Source organism: Apodemus sylvaticus, chromosome 14, assembly GCF_947179515.1.
Source record: "Apodemus sylvaticus chromosome 14, mApoSyl1.1, whole genome shotgun sequence".
NCBI classification, from domain to species: Eukaryota; Metazoa; Chordata; class Mammalia; order Rodentia; family Muridae; genus Apodemus; species Apodemus sylvaticus.
The window spans coordinates 36,330,517-36,349,810 of record NC_067485.1 but is presented as its reverse complement, the minus strand read 5'-3'; the positions used below and the strand labels follow the sequence as shown (position 1 = coordinate 36,349,810).

Genomic DNA, 19,294 nt, shown 5'->3' with positions numbered 1-19,294 from the left:
TGCTGGAATTAAAGGCGTGCACCACCACCACCCAGCCTTTCTTCCATCTTCTTATCATGCCTTCATATGTTGATGTCGGAGGACAATCTGGGGGGATTAGGCCTCAAGCATCCTCCACTTTTTGAGACAGGTTCTCTCATTGTCTTAGCATTTTGCTGCACGGGCCACGCTAGCTGGCCAGCCAGCCAGCTTCCAGGATCTACCAGCCTTCCCCTCCCATCTTGCCATCACTGGGATTAAAGGCATGGTTCAGAGGATCCACCCTCAAATCTCATGTTTGCGAGGCAAATACTTTACCAACTGAGCTATACTGTAGGCCCCATTTAGACTAATTCTCACAGTAGGAGGCAACAGCATGTTTTTGTGGTTTCATAGTCTTTTGGACAGTACAGAAAGTCATGTCTCTTCTCAGACTGTGTGATTCAGTTCCTGGTCTTTTGACTGAAGATACCATGTATTATAAAGAATGTGAGTAAAAAATAAAAAATAAAACAAAACTATGAAATAGCCCTGCTTTCTCTGGCTGCAGTAGTGTTCCCTTAAGTGGACCTCATACAGAACCGTGTCTCTACTTTCCTCCTTTTCATGCGCTGTCATAAACTTCAGGAAGGTGGCTGTGTTGTCCCGCCCCCCTTTATTGGTTTGACAGATATACCTCTTTGACAGGCAGTTCACATTCCAAGACTTGTGATATGGTCTCCTTCCTTAAAATTAGCATATATTTCAGCAAGCCTTCTCTTTCACGCAGTCCGGGACACTGATTCATGGAACAGAACCCATGGCAGTCCACCAATCTCCTCACCTCAGTGAAGTTAGTCTAGACCATCCCTCAGACAGACCCAGAGGCTGGTCCCTCACTTTGGTGCGTCTCCTTCCTGTCAGGCTGACGACCTGTACTAAGAATCTCAGGGTTGGTTATGATTATAAAGGAGAAGGTCCACCACTCTATAATTTTCAACCTTGCTGATGTCTGATTGGCCACTGAACACTACGTAGACATATACTCTAGAAAAGTGGGCCAATCGTAGATTTTATCAGTTTGTGAGCTTTCTTCAGAAAATATGATCTAAAGTTTTTTTTTTTTCTTTTTCCAAAAAGTAAAGTAGAACTACAAGATTTGAGGATGAGAATGAAATTGGCTTATTTACAACTGGAACTTAAAATTTTTAACATTTTTTTTTTTTGTTTTTTGGATTTTGGTCTTTTATAGGTCAGGTGCATTTCAAATAGTGTCTGAGACCAACTCAACCCAGAAAAGCAAAATGGCCCTTAACTCTTCTACCGAAGATGGCATCAAAAGAATCCAAGATGACTGCCCCAAGGCTGGCAGGCACAGTTACATCTTTGTCATGATCCCTACTCTCTACAGCATTATCTTTGTGGTGGGAATATTCGGAAACAGCTTGGTGGTGATCGTCATTTACTTTTACATGAAGCTGAAGACTGTGGCCAGCGTCTTCCTTCTGAATCTCGCCCTGGCTGATTTGTGCTTTTTGCTGACTTTGCCCCTGTGGGCTGTCTACACCGCTATGGAGTACCGCTGGCCCTTCGGCAATCACCTGTGTAAGATCGCTTCGGCCAGCGTCAGTTTCAACCTCTACGCCAGTGTGTTCCTGCTCACGTGTCTCAGCATCGATCGCTACCTGGCCATTGTCCACCCGATGAAGTCTCGCCTTCGTCGCACGATGCTGGTGGCCAAAGTCACCTGCATTATCATCTGGCTGATGGCGGGCTTGGCCAGTTTGCCAGCTGTCATCCACCGAAATGTGTATTTCATCGAGAACACCAATATCACTGTTTGCGCTTTTCATTATGAGTCTCGGAATTCAACGCTCCCCATAGGTCTGGGCCTTACCAAGAACATCCTGGGCTTCCTGTTCCCTTTCCTAATCATTCTCACCAGCTATACTCTCATTTGGAAAGCTCTAAAGAAGGCTTATGAAATTCAGAAGAACAAGCCAAGAAATGACGACATCTTTAGGATAATTATGGCGATTGTGCTTTTCTTCTTCTTTTCCTGGGTTCCTCACCAAATATTCACTTTCCTGGATGTGCTCATTCAGCTGGGCGTCATCCATGACTGTAAAATTTCTGACATCGTGGACACCGCCATGCCCATAACCATCTGCATAGCGTATTTTAACAATTGCCTGAACCCTCTGTTTTATGGCTTTCTGGGGAAAAAATTTAAAAAGTATTTCCTCCAGCTCCTGAAATATATTCCCCCAAAGGCCAAGTCCCACTCAAACCTGTCTACGAAAATGAGCACGCTTTCCTACCGCCCTTCAGATAACATGAGCTCATCCTCCAAAAAGCCTGCATCTTGTTTTGAGGTGGAGTGACAGGGTTAACGCAGGCTGGCAGAGTGATGCCAGGGCAGCATCTGACTACATGGCTCACGACTAAAGGACCATTCTCCCCTGCCTCGGGATCTAAGAAAATGCATTCAACAGACTGTAGATATTGTCTAAAACTCTGAAAGAAAGCTTTGAAGAAGTAATCAAGCGAAGCTGTCTTGCATTAATAGATGATGGCTACCCAAAGGAAGAGTCGGGAGCTGGATGGATTCGTGGGTTTGGGAAACAGTTCACTGGCAGAAACGCAATCTCATCAGTCTCCTTTTGCTATGTTCCTTTTGATGTCCACATAGCTATGTAGCACATGCTAAATATTTAGACAAGAAATGGAAGTCAAGGTTACTTGTTCTGCTCAGTTCCCAAAGGGCAAGGAACCGTTTTGTCCCTTTAGTCACTATCCATGGGACCCACTTGCCTTTGTTACTACACATACTGTGCAAAGACTTGCTAACCTGTAGTCACCAAGTTTCAGGACCCCTTTGTAAAATTCAACCAGTGTCTTAGAAACATGTACTGTCCCCAAACATTGCCAGCCAGCGGTGTGTTTATGTAGCAGTGTTACCAAAGTCACACATCAAAGTCACACTGCTTGTAACAAGTGTAACGTGCTAGGTACATCAGCTTTATTTTGCATCTGAGAAATGCATACAGTTGGTGAATAGATTATATATCATACAGTCTGCCTTGCTCTCTAAAAGTATATATCCTCCACATGCATGTACATCTGTATGTCTAAACTGTCATTTGATAAAGTTTTGGCAATGTATGTTTACTTCTAAATAAAGTAATTTTATTGTAATGTATCTAATCTTCATTATTTAAAATATAAGCCTATCTAATTTTACAATGACATGGATAGAAGTAAAAATACAAAACTACAAAAATGTATTTTTACTTCAAGTTTCATCTGGTTGATGGTTTAATATGGTTAGATATAGGTTTTATATCCCACTGTTGAAAAGATCAAGAAGGAATCAGCTTGTACTCCACAATTAGGTGGAAGATATAACATTTTAAATTTTTTGAAGTTATTCATATAACACCGAAAACATTTTTATTGCTTTAAACAATAAATTGATACATTTTATTGCTTTTAACATTAAATTAATACATTTTTTTACTCATAAGTTTTTAAATAATTGGATGCATCTAGTTATATGCATGGTCATTGTAGGAAATGTAGAAACCCTAGAAAGCACAAAACAATAGTCATATTTAGTTCTTCATTGTCAAAACCCCCATTCATTTTAGTATTTTATGTCATAAATAGGAAGCAGAGAGTGACTTGAAATGTCTGAAGTCTTCTGGAACCTTAAAGTCTACCCCAGCGATAAACATATTTGCTTCACCAAGTATGTCATACCGACTAATTGCCCCCAGAACTGCTCAGCCACCCACTGGAACCAAGCTTTTGTACTGGCCATACATACATACATACATACATGCATACATACATACATGCATACATACATATGTAAATAATGGTGTTGGAGTCATAATGTATATACAATTCTGCATACAGGCCTGTCCCTCCATGTCATTGCAGAGTAGTTAGTATACGACTCTGAAATGTATTTCCTCAAACATTTCAATATTGTTACAAAATACAAGCCCTCCTGAGATAATTAGGGAATCACCAAACTGAAACATTTACCATCTTTCTAAAAATTGAAAATGTCCCATAAAGATTCTAGGTGCTCCATGAAATGCAGGAGCTACAGATCCCAAGTTTTATTTCTTCATGAGCAAATCCATCTTTTTGGTTAATAATTCACTTGGTGATCAATTCAGTAAACTACTTATGTGTGTCCAGTCTGTGTTGAGATGAGAGTTGTGCAACTCACAGCTTCTAGTGCATAACAGGCCTTTCCATAGTTTGTAAGGTACTCAGGTTGGAGGTAGTTTGATTGACAAGCTGTAAAAGAGCTCAGAAATTCCATACAACATATTTTTGGTTTCATAACTTTATACACTGCTGAATTTCCCCCAATAAAACAGACCACCCTGAGGCTCAAGAGAAGAGAAAGCAGGATCAAGCAGGTGAAAGGAGAAGTAGAAGAAATGTGCCTAGGGAATTCTAGATGTGTACGAAGGACAAGATCCTTGAGGCGGAGGACAAAGTAAATCAGAAGAAAGTCCAAGGAGGAGATAGGAGGCCGGAGACAGCCAGCCACTGCCTCCGACTATGATGCAGACCTCACATCTGCATCTGTGGTAGGAGAACCACACGCAGAGGTTTGGGACCCCAGGGCCATGCTGGATTTAGACCTAGACCAACAGGAGGAAGAGGAAGCCAAATATCAGGGAGCGATATAAGATACATATAATGTATGGTCATGACATAGCTGAACAATTTTAAATATTACAGCTTACATAATAGGAAAACCTCCCTTTAATGCAGGTGGCACAAAGGAGATTAAAAATACAAGTGTACATGAATAAGGAAATGATAAGGATAGAATATTCCAACCAATGATCAGAGTCAGCTTTTCAAATTTTTTATTTTACTTTTTCAGCTCCAATATACATTTGCTGGTTAGAAGTCTGGCTCAGTGGTAAGATGCTTGGTTAGTAGGCATATGGCTCCTGTTTCTTTTATGATTGCAAAAACCAGTATGTATAATTGCATCTACATTTTTCTATTTGTGCAGTAGACTTTTGCACTGTACACTTCCTCCTTGAATGAACATTTTTGTTATGCCATATAAGGGCAGGACTGCTTCAGAATGAGCCATTTTCCTCCCCAACTCCATCCCTAGGCCACAAAATGGGTGCAGGTATGGCATGGTCCATTGGTAGTCTTGTAAGGACAATCAATCAAAAGCAGGTATGGAGACAGAGGATGACAAGTCTACTACCCAGAGGCTCGTCCTTCTGCAACCTGCATGTGTATCCACGGAAGCAGCATGTAGTGAAACATCCATGCTTATAGAGTAAATATGGTGAGATTTCTAGATAGTTCCTAGTGACATGAATATATTAACTGGAGTTAATATATCTCTATCTGTCTATCTATCTATCTATCTATCTATCTATCTATCTATCTAGTTAATTATGGTAGATTATGGATCCTGCAGAAGTTTATCTTTAAGCAAGGCAGTCAAACCAAGGTTTTCACACAAGTGGCATATTTTCTTCATTGCTTCTTTCCTAGTAAATGCTCAGATTAAAGGCAACAGTTACAAAAATATATGCTGAGGGTGAACATCAGATCAAACCTGACTCTTCATCAGTTTCTTGAAGAAGTCTGAATCTTACTCAAAAAACAGATGAGTATACATGACTAGTTGTGGGTTTTTTCCCAAAATAATTCTTTTAGTACCTCTGATCTACAAGTTTGGAAGAACTGAAGAGCTCTGGAAATGAGATCATTTAAGACTCATTTGCTTTGTGTGACTTCCTTGTAGATAAGTTCCTATACCTCACAGTAATTTACAAATTGCCAAATGGATCAGACTGTACATTAGGAAAATGTAGAATTTTCTGGATTTGTGAGATACAACTTTGAAACCTACTAGCTGCAATGTCTCTCATGAATGAGAATGATATTAACAGAGATGACAAGAGAGCTGTAAGGTCACACTTGAGTCCTTGATTCTACTCAGGTCTGGCACCCACCTGGATCTTTATGTATGGTAAATGATAAAACCAACATTCATGGTTTTAAACAATATTACATTTTTTATTCATTGTGTATCTGTGGATATCCATGCATGTGTTTGCCACAGTGCATGTGTATAGGTCAGAGAATAACTTGCAAGAATAGGTTATCTCTTTCCATTGTATAGGTCCTGGGCTTTGAACCTAGATCCTTGGGCTTTCTGGCAAACAACTTTGTCCATTGCACTATCTCAACAGACCAACACCCAAGGGACTAGAATTCAAAGATCTGTGACTAAGATCTACAAGTGGGGTTGTGATTGGTAAGAATTATTCCTTTTTATTGTCTAGCACATCATTCATTGGCCATCCGATAAGCGTTCTCTCATCAAAGCTCTGCAAACCCTTGGTTTATGTCCAAATGAAGGAAGTGGCCACTTTTCTATGCCACCTTGTGAGAGAACAAGCACCTAGATATTCACGAGTGTGTGTCCTAAAAGGGAAGATCTATAGAGGGATCTGCTACTAAATGGAACTGAGAGTCTGACAATATCAGCTATTTTAAATCATTGTAGCTGAGATCTATATCCCCTGAGGTGGCACAGTGGCAAAATATTGACGATAATAAATCTAATCGGAAGCATGGAGTCATAAGGAAGGAAATGGGTGTCCACACCATCTGACAGTACAAACACATAGCCATCACCAGACCCAGTAGCCTATCAGTCCTCTTGGAACACAATACTCCTCCATGTCCAAGCCAGTAGAAAATGTCTTCCTCAAACCAACTCATCCCGTTTGAGAAATCATATAGTAAGGTTAAGAAGTGAATTTACGTGATTAGAAAGAGCCAGAATTAGTAACTTGGAATGAGTTTGTGTAGATTTAGCAATATTTAATCATGTCATTCACATACAAGAAAGCTTTGGATAGATAAATTCCTGAGTTGAAAATCCCTAAGACTTACACTTTATCTGCCTGATAGGAAATTATATATGTACTAAAGTGAGATGTACCTTTAAAAGATAAATTACGTGAATCTTTAGACTACTTAAAGCAAGTTATTTTTTTTTTTTTATTACAGTTACTTAGTTTCAAGAACCTGACGGCAGTGACTCATATATGCCCCTGGGCCTAGTTCTTGATTCTTTCCATGTCTATAAAGTTCCTTTCAAGAAACTAGACAGGATGAGGAAATAGAGATTCTGACTGAACCTGCTTTTGAATTGGGTTAGAGCTCACAGAAATACTTTTCCAAGCCGAATTAAGTTTTCTTACGTCATATGGGTACATACAGTTTCCAAATGATGGTTTTACAGAAATAAACAAATAGTCTTCGAACTCCAACGTAGCAAATATAAAATTCAGCACTAGCCTGAAGCAAGAGACTCTGCTGGGATTTATCAAAGAGGAAAGAGATACCTGGGCAGATGTGCCGTGTGTTGGCCAGCACAGTGACCCCAGAAGACCCAGTGTGGACCCTTTCTTACAATGGCCTTCTCCTGAATGAAGGCTACAGGGATAGTTCTAAGCTGAACTCACTGCTCTCAAAACAGTGTGCTCTCCTGAAGATGCTTAATCAGTTCTCCAAACAAACACTCAGGTAGTAGGTGGATGATGGGGGGGGGGGGGCAAGAAAGACCTTTCTATTTATATCACCTTGATAGCTACATCTTAAACTCCCAAAGCCTCCATCTTCTTCCAGAAATATCCTGTGCTTTCAGTTAGATATTCCACAGAGTATAGACTGGCGCGAGCGCTGCTAGATCTTAGTTGACCCAACCAGAGCAAATTGCAAGATTTTACCAGAAGAAGCTACAAAGGCAAAATATTTTTCTTCCCCATTACTTAAAAAATCTAAGTGAACACAAAGAGCTTTTTCTATCAAGGGAGATGTGGGAATTTCCAGGAACTTTTACAGAAAGAATAAGAATATTAACAACACCATGAAAGGGCTGACAAAATCTTTAGGACATCATTTGACAATTTCCAGGAGATAGTACAACTCTTCAGATATCTGTTTTGGTTTTGGTTTTTGGAATTTTTGGTGTTGTTGTTTGTTTTATACAGCCAGTTCAGGATGGATAAAATTATACACTGAAACCCAAGTCTCCATGTAACCACCATGAAGTTCTTACTGGAGTCTGGTATAAGAGGCTCAGGTCATGTCCACAGTATTATCCAGTCTTCACGGTTGTCATCTCAGTTCCCTTATTATACAATGACACACAGAAGTTTAGAGGTCTACATAATCAATGTTACAGCATTCCTTGTCAGTGCTGCTGCTGCTGCTGGTACTGATGCTGCTGCTGATCCTGGTGATGGTGCTGATGCTATCAATGGTGCTGATGCTACTGGCATAAGTGCTGATGATGGTGCTAATGCTGATGCTGGCAATGGAACAATATGCTCCAAGGATGTTTTTTCCTCATGCACATTCAGGGACATCACAGATTCTGAATCACGTGGCTACTTTATAAAATAGTTGTCTATGACTACTTATTCAAAATCAATATAATACTTTGTTTTTAATCTTAGGCCACATTTACTGCATTTCATTTAGAATTTGTCCTTGAAAAGTCAGCTCACTAGTGGAAAGGACTGGCTGATTAGACAGAAAGGTGTTGAATCTTATGTTTATTTTAATTTGATTTGGCCTGAGCTTATGTTCTATTAAGCAAACGAGCAGGCTACAACTGTTAGCTGCCTCAGTAACGAAATGTTCTGGTCTTTTCTGTAACTTAAAATTTAGAGAACACATGAGGTAGGAGAGGAAAATCTCAAATCAGTTTTTATGGCAAAGTTGTACCTTTTTACAACCCAATAAACTGATGCTCTTTGGGAAATACCGAGGAGAAACTATATTATATTTAGGAAATTAATCCTTGTTAAGGTATACAGTTCAGATCTGGCAATGGATTTAGGTCAAAGATTTATTCAGAGTGAGAAAAGTCCAGAATTGTTGATTTATTTCAATTTTACACAGAAAACCTAGGGATAAAAAGATTATAGACATGAATTTTGAGGTCTGTCCTAGTAGCATTATTGAAAATCACCTCGAAAGAATGCGATTCGGAGCATTGGGACAGGAAGAGATTGGCTCTCTGACAGACTTAAGCTTGAGCTTGCATTTTGCTTCTGGAACTATCACAGGCAGAAAGGGAACAATTACTCACGAAACATTTAAAAATGAAGCAATTCGTCCCCAAGCCAAGGAAATGTCCAAGTCAACCATACCTGTGGTAGAAGAATAAGAAAGGAAGCACAAGTTCCATGAATTAGCTGCAAAGCTTTGTGGTAAATAATGTGTTGAAGACACTTTACATTTTTTGCAACCTACTTTTAATAAGGGTTCAACCTCTCCTCTAGCCCACCACCCAACAGAGATAGTGGAAGAGAAAAATTATTAAGATGTGGGGGAAGTGGACCTGTTTAGCAATAGTTCTTTGGAGGTGAGCGTGTTCTATCTCAGCTGTTTGGTCTCATAGCAAACACCAAATAAGACTCAGCAGCTGCAGACCAGTCCTCTGGGCAGGCAGACAATTCATATGAACCAGCAGTTATATAGTTCAATCCTGAAGGAACCTCAAGGCTGGAACCTTATGAGCAGCTTGGGTGAGTTTCTCTCTGGTGTCACTAGTGGAGTTCAACAATGCTATGTAAGGCAAACCAATACAGGTGTGTTGTTAGCGAAGAACAGTAAGGCAAAGCAAACAAAACTCATCTCCCACTATCTGTGGGGTCGTATTTATACTCCTTCATTATAGGTCCTTTCACGTGTTTGCCATATCAAAACATCCTTTTACCTGTGTCTGCTTCAGGAAAACACCCTTTCCCATGTCTGTTCCAGCAAAACATACTTTCACTTGTGTCTGCTTCAGGAAAACCGTCTTTCATGTGTCTGCTTTAGCAAGACATCCTTTCACCTGTGTGTCCCAGCAAACATCATTTGACATTACTAACCATCCAAAGAAAGTAGAAGTTTCCACTTCAATGTGTGGCTGTCCTGATTTTTTTTTACAAGTTATGATATGTTTCTTTGCTCTATTTTTCCTGTTCTCCCATGTCTCCAATTGAATTGTATATAACTTCAGCTACAAAAATGAACTTTGTGGGAAAATTGTACAAAGAGAGCAATGCCATTTCTTGACTTAAGCAAATAAATTTGCTAAGATTGTACCTGGATCTGTGTGTTGTAGTTACAGAGGCATTTTAGAAACAAAAGCAGGTACAGTGGATGGTTTAATGTAAACTTAAATTGTTATGTGAAACTGAAACCGCAGCCACATTGCTGTTTCAAGACCACATGGCAAATACGCTGTTACTAAGTCTCCATACCTGACAAGAACAGGTTGCTGTTTCCTAACCCTCATGCATCCTGCAAACCATTTTTTCAAGCTATATTGAACTTGTAACCCCATGATGTAACCCTTTGCTTTGCTAAACTCCAGAACCTGTGATAGGTGATTGTCCTTTTGCCTTATGAAAATGTGTCTCCCCTTCTACATGATATATTCTTGTACTTAGCTATCCCACAGGCATCCTTGAGCCCCAAGTCCTTCAACTCTTCTGTTCAGGTGCTAACAGCCAATTATCCTGACAGCTGTTTTCTATTAACCCATAAAAGGGACCTCAAAAGTCAATGATGGGCTGCTCTCTGAATCCCTGATTTAGAGGGAGGCAGTCGTCTGGACCGTATCCTGTGCACTTCTAAATACAGCTTGCTTTATTTATCAGACAGTTGTGAAAATGTTTCCCCCCTCAGGTCTAACAGTTAAACTCCTGCTTCCATGGAGATAAGAGAAGATGTGTTTCCCACCAAGCAGCTAATCCTCAGAGAAGACACTAAGTGGAGAAATGATGTCAACACGAGATGTTGCTGGTGGTTCCGAGGGACTCACTGGCATCAGCATTTGAAGCAATTCTGATGAAAATTTGTTATTGAACAAAAGTAAAATAAATTTTATTTTACTCTATTTTCATCGAGGAATTGAATAGTTCCCACTGAAGAGCACATTAAAGCAGGATAATAATAATAAATCAGAGAGAAGTACCACACAAAGACAGAAGCGAAAACACTGATGGTGTTATGTGAGAAAATTACTGGGCTCAGAGCTTCTTGACATCACTAGAACCCTGGCTCCTTTCCTCAATGAAAGAGCACACTACGCCCCTAAGTGGGGCAATTTCCTTGACATTGAATTCCTAAGGCAATTATTCATGTGGAATAATAGGTGGATGAGATAGTCATATACAGGAATGAGGACTTTGTTTTCATGTGGGGTCAGGGTATCCACATCAGACTGCAAGAGTCTTTACTCATTCAGACTTTTCGCTAGCCCAGTAGACAAGTTTAAAGAAACATTGCCATTTCTATTGTTTGCTTCAAATTTGTGGTTCTTTCCTAATGTCCTTCTATGAAGGACAAGAGCAAGGGCTAGGAGTGGTGGCAAACACTTGTAATTCTAACACTCAGGAGGCAATCTCAGCATCAGCTTGGTGTATACAGGACATTCCAGGCCAGACAGGGTTGTAGAGCAAGGTCTCTTCAAAATAAAATCCCAAGAGCATGACACCAATCTAATGAGTGCTGGTGACAGAGGCGTGTGACCTGGACTCAGCCAATGGTGTACTGCACAGACTAATGTGGACGCTCTGGTGTCAGTGGGCACTTCTGGGGCCATCGAAACTGTGGATGAAATCAGATCAGATTCCCAGAGAGAGTCTGAGACCTACAGAGATTTCTGCAGAATCCTAAAGAGTTTTACATTTCTGTGGTCTCTTGAACTTCTAATTATATACCCCTTCCTCCACTCCAGTTTACCAACCACTTCACTATTGTGGACATGCTTTGAGATGTTTCATTGCATGTCACACAGGCATGAGAAAGTTCCAGTCTCAAGAGGGGACTGCAGAAGACACACCCCATTGATATCATTCATCATTAGGATGACACCCTTGATTTAAAAAGCCCTCTGTTCCCTCAGGCATCTCTCTTCTATACATCATCCAGGGCCAAATTTTAGACTCTTCTCACACATCTACCCCTTCCTCTGTCTGTCTATCCCCCCTTTTTCTTCCTTTCTTTTCACCATCTCCCTGGGGGAAGCAAAGCCCATATCTAGTTTCTCACAGGAAGCAATTTAGATGTTTATCTCATTAGCTACTTGTTCAGTGTCAGCTGTGCCTTCCTGCAGACAGGAATTTGTCATTCCCAACAAGTCTGTCAGAATCTGTTCTTAGAGAAAGTTTAACCCACACTAGGATGGAGACGCCGGTTACACCATCATGGACAATCCAGTGCTTATTAAGAAGCAGATCCCAGTACTGACAAGCTGAAAATGTTTTATGGCAATGGCGTCTACATGGCTTGATTTATTCAGAATTTCTCCTCCATCATGGAGATAATTGTCTTCCTAACAATCAGCTATGTCCTTCTTGCCTGAGGCTACTCAATGCTTTCTATATGTCCAAGATCCTCTATTGTGGGTGAACACCCACTCAAGAGGCTTATGCCACAGGTGTTTAAGCTGGACTACTTTCTTACACTTATTTATCAGGTCACTCATGTGCATGTATCACTAGGCTTATTAAAACTCTCAGACTCCATAGTTATCTGCTAAATTTAAACAGCATCATTTCATTCTGTATATTCTAACCGCCTGTGGGCCACACATTCCAATCAGGAGTTGTGTGTGTCATCTTATGCTCAACTTCAAGTCTTCAAATACAGCCCTGAAAATAGACAAGTAGAGATATGATAATGAGGACTCCCTACTCCCCAGCAAATAATGCTCGAGGACACTGGCTCCTGTCATTGGACGGTGCTGAGGACACCGCTGCTGTCATTGGGGAACTCCAGCAGTAGCTCTTACAAACCATATGCCTGTCTCTACTCCAGCCTCCAGCCTTGAACCTCCATCACAGAAACTAGGAGGTGGGGGAATAGATGAGGACCCCAGAAAGAATTCCACCTCCCCCCACCCACTGGCATGTTTGCAAAATAAACTCTGTGTAAGTTCAGTTGCTGGGAAGCCAGAAAAATAACAAATGAACTCTTATTTTTTAAAAAGGAAAAAATTACAGAGACGCAAAGGACAAACAGAATGCTGGGAGCAGAGTCCATTCCAGACCCAACTGTGAAATCACTGTAGTTGCTGGCAGTGTGTTCATGGCTTATGTGCAGGATTATCTGGGTTTCCTCCGTGCAATCCCTGGGCCTACATTACCAACTCTCTTCACCTACCAAAACAAAATTGTGGCCCTTGGCTAATCTCTCATCTTCTATGTAACTTTACTTGTATGACTCGTTCCCCTTCCCTTTATCAAATCATCCCTCAATTCTATCAGAAAGGCTCGAATAAAGCTTCCTTGTAGACCTGGGGCCATGCGGGACTCAGTAGTGGGTAAGGGCGCTTGGGGTGCAGGCATTAGGGCCTGCCTTTGGATCCCTTAAACCCATATCAAAGCTAGATATGACAACACGCAGCTGTGATCCAGCTCTGGAGAGCAGAGACCCAGAGATGGCAGAGGCTTGCTAGTTTGTCCGCCTAGTAAAGCAACAGACAAAAAACCAACCAAACAAACAAACAAAAAACCCCACAAGAACCCAGTGAGATCCAAGATCGAGAGTCTGTCTCAAAGGGATAAAACGGGGAAGGACAAAGCAGGGCCCCTGGTATCCTTCTCTGACCTCCACATACATGCGCACAGGAATGCCCGCCCACGTGCCTACAACTCCCCCCCCCCCCCACCCGCCCCAACACACACCCCATGTTTCCTATATTTTAACATTTAGGAAAGGAAAAGTTCTTGGATTCTGACTTCCTCAACTCCTCTGTTTTAGAGAATTCACAGAGGGTTCTGTGCTTCAGTCCCGGACAAAGCCTCAGGAGGAACGAAATGTTGGAAGTGCAGTCCCAGAGGGACTGCAGCTTACGAACAGAGGTTTCGGGGGTTTCTTAAAGTCACACTAAATGTCAGCCCTAAGATCTGGAAAAGGAAATGAGAAGAATGAAGGATTGGCCCCCAGGGATCTGGAAAAGAGGAGAAAGGGAAGGCTGCTTTTCCGGGGATTAGGAAAGAGAAGGCTGGAATTTTGGTTTATGTATAAACTGCCGTCAAAAAAAAAAAAAAAAAAAAAAGTCCGTCTTCCTCAGGAGCAGCTTGGTCAGTCCTTCCCAGGCTCACACCTCTCCCTGTGCAGACGCCATACAGTAAAGCACCGGTGGCATGGAGGGGTCAGGACCTGTGGCTGGAGATGAGCTGCCCAAAGCTTCATAGCGTTCTATCGCCTCGCCTGGAAGCCACGGCTGGCTGCGGTTTCTAACGCTGTGGGGCTGCACCACAGTCTAAGAAGTCTGTGTGGCTTAACATCTCCCAGGGCAGCCTTCGGCCCTCCTCGATGGGCCACGCTCTGGGTACTGAGGATCCAGAGCAGAGTTCAGCCAACGCTGCAGACTCCAACCCCCCACTATCTGCATGGAAGATGACAACCTCTCACATTTGCTCATGAGAGAGTTGTACTCAGAAACAACTGGGGGAGCTTCCTCTCAGAGGAAGTTTGTTACTTTTGGCACAATAACTATTTTTAAAATATTATTTAAGCTGCTTGAGACTAATAACAGAAATTCAGATCTCTGAAAACATCCTTTGTAGAAGAAGGCCCTTCCAAACCGCAGCCCCGGGGTCCCTGCAGCTCGGCTAGCTCTGACTTGGGGTTTCTGTGTTACTTCTGAGTCATCACGCACCCGTGGCTCTACTCATGCCACAGAAGCTGGCGGTGCTTTAAGTGATGAGTTGCAATGTCTTCGTTGTTAAAAAGAATGCAAAAAGCACCGATTCTAAGATTCCATAGTTTTAAACATGCACAAACTCAGGCGTGCAGCATCAAAGGACAGAGAGCACCAAGGTTCTACCATCGGTCTATCTTCTCTGAACTGCTCATATATGCACAGCAAGCAAGCAGAACACCGTACTCACCAGCTCACTGAATATCCAGTGTATCCCTTAGTCTAAACCCACGATCACAAACACAAATGCATAAGCGCCCCAAACCTAGGCCCACTTAATGACTATTCAGAGAACGACATAATCATTAAATGCATTTAATCACCGATAAATACAGATAGCTGTGGTCTAACTCTTCTTCTCTTAATGTGTTGAGGTAAAAGACCAGGATGGCCTTGAAGTCAGAGATTAACCTGCCTCAGCCTCCTGGGTACTCTGCCGTGTTGGGCTCAAAATATTTTATTTAATATTCATGCATGCATTTAACATGTTTGGATCAAATACACCCCCATTCTTTTCTGGCCAATTACTTGCTTATCCCTTTCCCCAGCTAGTTTTCTTCCAATTTCTTGTGGTATCTTCTTACTGCATTCCAGATCAGTACAGGAAGGGAGGATAAGGGACAGGAGGGGGCTTGACAGCTGCCAGCCTAGGCCAGGGACAATGCGAGATGCCACCTCACTGAGCTAATAAATAAGTGCTGGACACCCAGGTCTTCCCCGTCCCGCCGCCCCCCCCCCCCCCCGCTTGCATACCCATACACACACCTCACATAAAGATACAGGATAAAAATATCTCTCAGGCTGGAGAGATGGCTCAGCGGTTAAGAGCACTGTCCGATCTTCCAGAGGTCCCGAGTTCGATTCCCAGCAACCACATGGTGGCTCACAACTATCTGTAATATCTTTACTATCTGTAAAGATGCCCTCTTTTGGCACAAAGGTGTACGTGCAGATATAGCACTCATATATATTAAATAAATGATTTTTTTTAAAAAAGAAAGAAGGCTTTAAAAAAGGATAACACTACCTCTTAAAAATAGAAGAAATGAAATAAAATGCTGATATCTTTCTCATCATGACAATTTTGATTACGCTTTTTGTCATCAGAATTTTTTTAATGTATTGTGCAATTTGGAGCAATGCCAAGAATTAAGGAATGAATTGGGCGAACAGCACAAGAGCGCCGTTTAGGAGCTTGCTAATCTGTAAAAAGCCATACATTGTAAATGTTTACAGCAGTGTAGAAACCTCCAGCAGTGTTTCAGCGCCTCCCTCCTCGACGGAAGCAGAATTCATGACACAATTCATGCATGACACAACAGCTGCACACACAGGCTACCAACGACCAGCCTTCAGGAGACAGCGCTCTTTCGGACAACTTCAAAGCTGTTTGCTTGCTTGAAGGAAGAAATCATCACATCTTTCTGGGAGCAGCCATACTGACAAGGCAGAATGGGGCTGTGCCTTGTCAAAGCCAACCACGGCTTCCAAGGAAGAATGGGCGTGTCGTGTAATAATATATGCCCTAGCCAACTGTGTCAAGCCAAATCAGCTCCTCCCAGTGAAGCAGGCCCGAGCCGAGAGGGCGGCTCTCCTACTGTAGCATAAAGGCACAACCTCAGCTAGAAACAGCTCAACTCATCCAGGAAAGGGCATCTTGGAGGTGAAAACCAAAAGCTAGAAGGATGTTTGTGCTTGTCGTAGCAAATATACTGAGGAGCACATATCTCTTTTCGGAACTCTGCCCCTACGTAGCAACCGTGTTGGCTATGTGAGGAGTCTCTTGGTCCAAGCTGCCCCTCTGGATTCGAAGCTCTCTCTCTGTTCCCGCATCTTCTCACATGGTCTGGGTCAGGGATGCGTTCACTCTGGACTCTCCTGATGTCTCTGCCTGTGATCTCCCTTTTATCTACAGTAAACCTCCTCAGCTACACCTAGGAACAGTCATCTCCTTTCTATTGCTTGCTTTTTTATTATTCATAGGTATTATATAATGTTTAAAACAAGATACACTTGTGTATCTGTTCATGTTTACATTTCTTTATGGTAAAAAATAAAGCATTAGAACTATGCCTAGCACTGATGTTCCAATGGGTCACCCCATTATACTGTACTGTGACACACTATCCTCCGGTCTGCATGTAACCAGGTGCCCATTCATAGAGCTAAGGGACCATCACAAAAGACCTTAAATGTCTATAGTTATTGAAGTAAAAATTAAAAAAAAATTTAATTAAAACGCCCAGGAGAAGCTGTATTCATACTGAACTCAAGATAATGTATTAAGCAGTAACCCCTAGACAGGTTCCCAACAATACAGGATTGGGGAAATAATCAATCGCAGCCTGACACACCACACGAATGCAGGCAAAATGAATGAGTGCATCTCTGACCTGGAACTGCAATGCTTCTTTTTCTCTGGCAAATGTATTTTTTTTTACCAGTTGATTCACCAGCATGGATAGCTGAAGAAAATGGAGAAATAAATGTTTTCTTTGCCTTTATAAGCTTTCCATTATCCTAGTTCGGGCTTGAATAAGAACTGCTAACAGAAAGCTAATAGGCTGGGAACGCAGCGCGGAATCTGGGCTTGTCCTCACAGACTTACCTTCCTCTAACTCTGTGGCGGAGCTTCCTGGTGTACATTCCAGCAAATTCCAATTTACTTTCCTGTGATCCCCACCATGTCTGCCCACAGGGTAGAGGGAGAGAATCATGCCCTCAAGTTCCCCTCTGACCTCCACAGTACACTACAGCACACACACACACACACACACAGATACACACTGACAGAACATGGACTCAGCTTTAATAAAGGAAGACAAAAAAAGACACAGAAGCAGTAGAACCTCTGGGTCTTTCAACAAACAGCACAGGAAGAAAATGGACACTAACTCATCCAATCATCAGTGCTTGTTTATTGCTTAGCAGAATTTAAACCTCTTTTTTTATTGAAAATAGATTTTTTCATACACTAATTCTGATTATTGTTTCTCTTCACTCAACCCTCTTAGCTCCTCCTGATCTCCCTTCTCATCTGGACCCACTCTATGTCTTTCATTAGGAAACAAACAAGTAATTAATAATAATATATTAATTATAATAATATAATAATTAAATTATTTTAATAAATAATTTAATTTTATTAAATTATTTAATATTTATTCGATTAAATTTTGAAAAGAAAGCCCTGACACAAATCATGAGCCAAAACCCTCTAAATCATGTTGTTGAGTCTGTCTTCTGTTGGCCATATACTCCTGGGTATGCAGCCTTAAGAGTAGTTTGTTTCCCTAGCGAGACTCCTTTGGGGAAAACTAAATTCTCATTTTCAATGGTTATCAATCAGAGATCACTTCCGGGTTAAGAATGGGTGTGTGTAGCTACTTCTCCTTTCAGCTCTAGGGCCCTTTCTGGTGCAGACCTCAGCAGGGCCTGTGCATGCTGCCTCAGTCTCCGTGAGTGCACATGTGTGTCAATGCTGTTGAGTTAGAGGGCCTCATTTTCTCGCAGTCCTTCATCTCCTCTGGTTCTTACACTCTTTCTGCCTTCTCTTCAGGAATAGAACTCTATTCTATTTCCCTTTCCTAGGGAGATCTATCCACCCCACTTCCCAGCCTCTTACTATACCTAACCTCTATGGATTATAGCTGGCTTAACATCTAATATCTACATATAAGAGAATAATACCATATTTGTCTTTCTGGGCCCAGATACTTCATTCAGAATAACTTTTTTTTTCTAGTTTCACCCACTTCCCTGTTCGTTTAATAATTTTATTTTATCGAAAAAACTGAGCAATATTCCATTCTGTAAACATACCATATTTTCTTTCTCTGTTCTTCAGTTGAAAGACATCTGGTTGTTTCCAATTTCTGAGTGTTATGATAGAGAGGCAATGAATATGGTTTAACTAATGTTTCTGTGACAGGATGAGATGTCCTTTGGGTGTGTGGCCAACAGTGGTCTATCTGGATCTTAATGTAGATCTCTTTTCATCAACTGGAGGAACTGCCACACTGATTTCCATAGTGACGGTACAAGTTTGCACTCCCACCAGCAATGGATGAGAGTTACTCTTAGTCCACATCTTTGCCAGCATAAGCTATTTACATGTTTTATTGAAATTAGCCATTCTGATGAAGATAAGATGCAGTATCAAAGTAGTTTTAATCGACATTGCCGTGCTTACTAATTTTGCTAATTTGGATCGTCTCCACCATTTGGATAATTTGACTAGGGAATTCTCATTCTTATTGATTTTCTCAAAGAACCAACCATTTTGTTTCATTGATTTTTTTGTAATGTTTTTCTTTTTATTGTTTCTATTTCATTGATTTCAGCTCTGAGTTTGATTATTTTCCTCCATCTTCTCCTATTATTATTATAATTTTTTTGTTCTAGAGCTTTCAGGTAGCTGTTAAGTTACTCGTATGAGATTTCTCCTTTTACACTTTCCTTTCCGTTTATTTAAAAAAACATTTATTTATTTATTTTATGTATGACTACACTTGCTGTCTCAGACACACTAGCAGATGACATAGG

General features: G+C 41.3%; 1 protein-coding gene across 1 annotated transcript in view; it reads left to right on the top strand.

Annotated features, from left to right (window-relative positions):
• Nucleotides 1–3,160, top strand: part of LOC127664779 (type-1 angiotensin II receptor A) — a 41,073-nt gene extending 37,913 nt beyond the window's left edge. Inside the window, exon 3 of the mRNA XM_052156947.1 lies at nt 1,211–3,160. Coding sequence (XP_052012907.1) covers nt 1,263–2,342 — 1,080 coding nt within the window. The 5' untranslated portion in view covers nt 1,211–1,262 and the 3' untranslated portion in view covers nt 2,343–3,160. The remainder of the gene's footprint in view (nt 1–1,210) is intronic.
• Nucleotides 3,161–19,294: the final 16,134 nt, after the last annotated feature.